The 6,680-nt window shown below is 37.2% G+C and overlaps 2 protein-coding genes across 3 annotated transcripts; one reads left to right on the top strand and one right to left on the bottom strand.

Moving 5' to 3' along the window:
- The first annotated feature begins 2,125 nt into the window (after positions 1 to 2,125).
- LOC125577259 lies at positions 2,126 to 3,258 on the top strand. Of its 2 annotated transcripts, XM_048738516.1 has the most exons (5): positions 2,126 to 2,213; positions 2,297 to 2,454; positions 2,531 to 2,594; positions 2,725 to 2,901; positions 2,985 to 3,258. In XM_048738516.1, the coding sequence occupies exons 1-4, from the start codon at positions 2,166 to 2,168 to the stop codon at positions 2,791 to 2,793; spliced, it is 339 nt and encodes a 112-aa protein (XP_048594473.1). In that variant the 5' UTR covers positions 2,126 to 2,165; the 3' UTR covers positions 2,794 to 2,901; positions 2,985 to 3,258. The 2 variants fall into 2 exon arrangements, with proteins under 2 accessions (XP_048594473.1, XP_048594472.1); XM_048738515.1 differs by having other exon boundaries at positions 2,531 to 2,901.
- Positions 3,259 to 3,470: 212 nt separating this feature from the next.
- On the bottom strand, positions 3,471 to 3,950 carry LOC125577418. The gene has a single exon (XM_048738926.1). It carries the CDS (start codon positions 3,948 to 3,950, stop codon positions 3,471 to 3,473), a length of 480 nt encoding a protein of 159 aa, XP_048594883.1.
- Between the last annotated feature and the right edge of the window lie 2,730 nt (positions 3,951 to 6,680).

Below are 6,680 nucleotides of genomic sequence, written 5' to 3'. Positions count from 1 at the left end.
AATTGACAAAAACTTTAAATGATGCCCATATACCAAGAAAGAGAGTTTAATATACATTAATACAAATGCATAATGTGTTTAGAAATTAAAAACAAAAAAAATAAAAATCATAGGCTTTAATATATAGAGCATTTACCAAAAAATTAAATATTTTCGTAGGGATTGTTAACCCATAGATTTTGAGAAAAATTAAAAAAAAATGAAAATCCTTTTTTAATGCATAGTTGCATCTATCAATAACATATGATGAAGGTCAAAGAGGTTTTGAACCTTTGTTGTCTCCGTGTTTCTAGGGAATAGCGATTTTATAGGGGTTAGTCAACCAATTTAAGGAGTATTATGAAGTTTAACTAAATTAATTGACAAAACATTTAAACGATGCCCATGTACCTTTAAAGAGAGTTTAATAATACAAATGTAGAATGTCTTTCAAAATTTTAAAACTACAATAAAAATCCTAGGCTTTAGTATATAGAGAATTTACCAAAAATTAAATATTTTCGTAGGGTTACAAGTTATAAATAGGTTCTTATTCACCCTTATGGAGATCTTGCTCCTTTCATCTCTCTGCTGCTTATCTCATCGATCTTCTACTCATCTCTCTAAATGGCCATGTCTAGGGTGTTTTTTTTTCTGATTTGAAAACTGGGAAGTGTTCATCGGTTGTGGAGGCTAGGCTGCTGAGATACTGGGAGGCTAGGAACTTTAAGCGGGGTGGAGAGCTTATGTGGGTGGATATGCTTTTGGTCGATGTTAATGTAAGTGAATTCCTAAAGTCCGCTCTTCTTGATCGTTAGAGTTGATTGTGCTTTGTGTGAATTTGACCATGTATTTAAACAGAATCAGTAACTGGATTTTTTTTTCCGCATCTCTATTTACGTTTTTGGAAAGTAAAAAATAGAGTATCTCGCGTTTGATGAACCCTTTTTTAGTTTTTTTGAAAGTCATTAGTTTTTTATTACGGAACTATTTCATTTGCTCAATGTGTTTTGCTTTGTTTACCATTTCATTTTTGAGAACATTTTAAGTGGTTTCAGGAGTATTTTTTTGAAGTAAACTTTTAACAAAAGGGTTTGATTGCTCTGTTCAAAGTGTGTTGGTTTTTTTCAAATCATTAGCTTCTATGGTGGAACCCAATCATGTCCTAAAAGTGTGTGGCTTATATATCATTTTGGTTTAGACATGATTTGTGTTTGCTATAGAGTGTTCATGTCGTGTGTGGTTAAAGTGTGTGGCTTTTGTCCGAATATCATTTGATGCTTTGTCCGTATATCATTTGATTACTTTGAGTAAGTAGTTTGAAGCATGATTGGGCATGTGGTTTGTGGTTATGTGAATTTGAAAATGTTGTTTAACAGACTCATTACTAATATTTTTAAAATGTTTTTATATGCAGGCAAAGAGGAGATAGATGAGCCGGTATCTGCCTTGCCTGAGGAAGCATTCCGGTTCCGTGACCAGTCGGAGCTGCTTGGTTTGGCCAATAAAAACACTCAGTTACCAGGTACTTTAATACATACTTCTTACGTAGTTCGTCTTTATAAATGACGTGTTGTACTGACACCTGATCTGAACTGCATATAGAGTGTGGACATCATAGGAGAGATCCTTAGCGTCAAGAGTACTGTTACTGACCCTCCGGAGGAGAAGAATCGTGTCATGGTGACCATAAAAATGGACAGGTAGTTATCCTTCACTTTTAGTACTAATTGATGTTATCCTACCAACTGATGCTCTGTATGTTGGCATTAATGACACTTGCACTCTAAGCTTATTTGATTCTCAAGCTGTTGCTTTCCACAAACAACTTGAGGCCATGCGTGTTGATCCGAAGGTCATTGTTGCTACTAGCATTAACCCAAAGATGGTTGGAAGTAACTGCTTGCATTCGTATAATCCGGATCCTTATATTCGCATTTCTCTATGCATGTCGTTTGTTTCTCAATGCGACGTCCGGAACACATGTGTATTTTGACAAGAAGACGAAAGCAGGGGAAGTTCGATTCTACCAGTATGTTTGTCGTTTGTTAAATGTGACTGCCTAACCATTGTGCACTGACGTATCCTGACTGCCTAACCATTGTAATATGCGCAGGTTAGTTGCCAGGGACACTGGACTCGCATCAGCCGCCCTGCTGCTATGGTCGTATGCGAAGGTTGAGAAGATGACAAACGCTGAGCTCAACAGCTTCATCGTCTCCGCTGGAAGTCAGGTTAGATAACTTGCTGTTCGTTCTTGATTGGTTCCAGTCATCTCTAAATGGTTTTACATATGGTCTTCGCGTCCATGATGCAGGAAATCGATTTCCTATGTACTGGGAGGGTTGTTCGAGTTGACACAGATAAGGGGTGGTGTTATGTGGCTTGCTCCAAATGCAGTAAAAAATTGCAGCGCACCGTCTCCGCATTTACGTGTGGGCGATGCAATAATTCACATGCAGTTGGAGCACTTCGGTAAGTATAATCTCTATTTAATTGTTATTTATAAATCTGTTAATAATTTGGCTACGCCTCTATATTCTTATTACAGCTACCGTGTGGAAATGGCTATAGCTGACGATACTGCCGAAGGAACGTTTGTTTGGTTTGATGGGGTGATGATGAAACTTCATAGTCTTCGAGCAAGCAGGCTGTTCAGATGCTGTTACGCTACATCTCTGTCCACCCGCGTGTCTGACACCTACTAACTGACATCCCATTCTCATTTGCTTTCATGATAAATAGGCAGAAGATGGAGTGAATCCTGAAGACTATAGGATACCTCCGTTCATTGCATACATGGAAGGAAAGTAGTACACTTTCCAGGTGAGGGTAACAGCGTTTAACTTCACCGAGCATCACAAGACGTTCACCATAACGCGTATTGCTGAGGAGCTTGGTCGTGCGCCTGTCGACGACAATGTAAGTATTATGTGTACTATACTGGATCATTGTCTCCTCGCTATTTACGTTTACGTGTATGTCTAACAACATGAATGGTTCAGGGAGGTGGCGATGATGATGACAATGACGTGCCCCCTGGCAAGCCGACGCCTGATGAGTTTGGATCTGGAGGGGCCATTGGTGATTCATCGAAGGTGGTGAAGAAGGCGTGTGTTGGTTGATGCTTATGCATTTTATTTGCTTATGAATTTTTATTTGCTTTTGGACTCTCTGAATTAAAAATGCTTATGCATTTTTATTTGCTTTCACGTTTTTGGTTATTTGTCTTCTGGATATTCCCATTTTTATGGGCAATTTAAGTTTAAGGATTTTGCATACGGTATTATTTTCTTTAAAGATTTCGAGAAATACATCCACAATTTAAGTTTAAGGATTTTTTTGGATGTCTTGAAGTTAAACTATGCGAATATAGTTTATTTCTGTTATGATTTACATCTTTATACACCGGGATGAGCGTTCTCTATTTCCACCAATTATGTGTCTTTTTTTTTTTTTTTTTTTTTGGCAACAAACGGCTATTCTATTACTCAAACTTGAGGTGGCCTGGGTAACCAGGTCGGAATAGAACAACCAACAAAGCACAAAGACCTATGAAAAGATCGGGCATTCCTAGCTAATGAATCAGCAATTCCATTTTGCACTCTTGGGAAGTATTCGATCTTGAAGTCCGGATAACACATCTTCAGTAGTTGAATGACCTCTAGCTCGGTTGCGAACTTTGGCCATGCTTGTGGATCCACTACCATTGCTATCAGATCCTTACAATCTGTCCCAAATCTCTGACATGTCGAGTGCTGTAGCATGCTCTCCATTGCCCATTTTAGAGCTTCCAATTCAGAGTGTAGTGATGTCTCTCGCCTCCTTAGATTCCTCATCCCCATTAATTGGATCTTCCCTCTCTCATCCTTCCACATCCATCCAATTCCACTAAATTGATCCGTAGAGGTCCATGAACCATCCACCATACAAATATTCTCCAAGCTTAAGGCTTGTGTATCTCCACCCATTTGTGTCTGTGTAGGAGCAGGTATAGATTCCTTTGCATTGTACCATGCCTGGCATTCACTCTCTGCATATCTCACTAATTCCAAAGGGTCTCTGTCTATACCTCTGAACAGTTTGTCGTTCCTCGCTTTCCCACCAATTATGTGTCAAGAACCTTCAATATTAATGATGTATAGAAAACAATCCATATAACATTGGATCGTAATTTGGATCATATAATAGGGTGGACCCCAAAAGCGTATAATTTGAACACTTAGTTAGCTTAGTATTTTTTTCATAACATAACTGTTTTCGGAGTTTGTCTGACACTTATAGTGATGCATTAGACTTGACAGTGTAATAGGAGTTTGAGAATGAACCATACCATTTTTATTAGTAAGTCTGAGAGTAAAGATGATATTTATGAATCATTTTACTGATTAAAATGTAAATATTATTTCTAATCAAAATGATATATTTTTAGTTTTTTTTTTCAAAACATAACTGTTTCAGGAGTTTGTATGACACTTATAGTGATGTATTAGAATTGACAATGTAATAGAAGTTTGAGCATGAACCATACCATTTTATTAGTAAGTCTGAGAGCTAAGATGACACGTATGAAGCATTTTACTGATTATACTTTAAATATTATTACTAATCAAAATGTAATATTTTTAATAATAATAATGATTGGAGTAATGTTACGAAATTAATTATGGCCTATCTACTCTCACAAGAACAAACGCCAAATCTATCAACCACATATTTACCAATTTATCACATGTTAGAGAACCCAATATTGCTTGATTATCATCCACCTTTTACGAAACCCGTTAGCGACATTAATATTTTACAATAAAACTCATCAAATGCGTAGTGGGATGATTAAATTACGATCCGTTACACGTAAATTATCATCAAAAACCCTCACTCTTTTCTGCTCATCTCCTCTATATAACCAGACCAAAGCACCACACTTCACCACAAAAAAAAGGCAAAAACTCAAATCACTGTAACTTCGCAAACACGTCAACTTCAAATAAACAGTCTTATTAGTTCTATGAACAAAAATAGTCAATTGTAACGAGGGTGAAACTGAATAAAGAATCACAATCAAAAAAATAATGTTTCATACTACTTTACAGCATAAATTTTTTAAATAAAACCAATTGTAGACAAAAATCAAAAAAATAAGACAATCTAAATTATTTTCAAATTAGCATCCCGCCCGTAGGGCGGGCCAGCCATAGTCTTATATAATAAAGGAGACTTTAGTCTCTCCTTATGAAGCCACATCATCAACGAGGAAGGGGCAAATCGCTCCACGTGTCACATACTAGAGTCATGCAATTTTTCTCTCCGACGCTTTTAACGCTTCTCATAAAAAGAATGTGATCTGGGCTTTTATTATAATATCTAGAGTAAGTCCATACATTGAGCCTGTTAGACACCCATTAGGTTTGTCTTCAGTCTTCTCCGACGATGAGATTTCACCAAAATTATGAACGCGTCTAGCTCCTTGTAACGTATCACCTTCCATAACTCTGTTCATTAATCTTAGTTTTCTTTGATTACTCTACTCAGCCCACTTGCATTCATTCAACCGATTCGTTTTCCACCATAACCACCGGCTGAAGCCTCCACTATAAATGTCGTACCTTTCTGCGATGTTTAGTTCAACTCAAACAAGATCCAAAATAATACTCTTTCCTAGCAATCGATTTCAATGGCGGGTTATCCCCGATTGATTGATTAGATCTTTCTCGTCACTGATGCTTGATTCATCTCCCTTGTGATTATAAATCCTCACTTTTCAGTAAGGCGAATTCGAGTGTAGATATTCCTTGGGTGAGGTTTCAAGACGTTGCGGTCCGTTCGGTTTGGAGTATGAAGACTTGAAGTTCTGGTCGTGTTCTGGTTTCAATACCTGGGCCGACTCTCCGAGTTCTTATTCTACTGTGGTAGAGTTTAGATTTTCAATCAATTGGGCGTTTATATGCGAAGGTTTCTAAGCAATGCAAGCGAGTGAAATATAATCTAGAAGCTCAAGCGACGATTATTGAAGTTTTTCAAGCACCATGGATGATGTTCTAGAACTGGAACTAGGATTACGGTGGTGGTTTGACAAGAAAAAAAGGATTACGGTGGTGGTTTCGCTGGAAACGAGATAGCGATGACATCACATCTCGAGATCTCCATAGCTTCTCTTAGATTACACGTGCAGGTCATTAAAATTGTTATTGGGCTGTAATCTTAATTTGGGCTTCCTCCTTGCATTGTAATATGTATTTGCCAGTTTGGGTTTAATGAAATGGTAAGCACGTTAGGGGCATAATGTTGCAGCTCAATGTCCCACTGCAAAAGAAATTTGAACCAGAAGCACATGAGATGATGTGTGTTAAAGTTACATTGCAGTTAAACTGAAGTGGAAAGAAAGTTTAAACCTTTTTAGCAATGTTCTCAAAGCTAGGCATGTTGATAAGAGAGAAGGCAAGAATAAAAACATCTGCTCCTCTCTATAACTCATCTAAAGCCTATTGTAATCTTCTTGACCTGTAATATAATAAAATACCAAATACGATACTCCACAATATTCATAATAAAACACCAAAGATACTGCCCAAGAATCATAATCTGTCTGATAATAGTTTTGAAAAACATGAACGAACTCTAATCATGAATTCAGGAAGCAAATTTTTTTTTATATCAAATGGTTGACAAAAACGAGCGTTAAGAGTAAAGATCCATTC

This window comes from Brassica napus, chromosome A8 (assembly GCF_020379485.1).
Source record: "Brassica napus cultivar Da-Ae chromosome A8, Da-Ae, whole genome shotgun sequence".
Taxonomy (NCBI): Eukaryota; Viridiplantae; Streptophyta; class Magnoliopsida; order Brassicales; family Brassicaceae; genus Brassica; species Brassica napus.
Note: the sequence above shows the minus strand (reverse complement) of the source record. Positions and strands in the feature narration are given on the sequence as shown.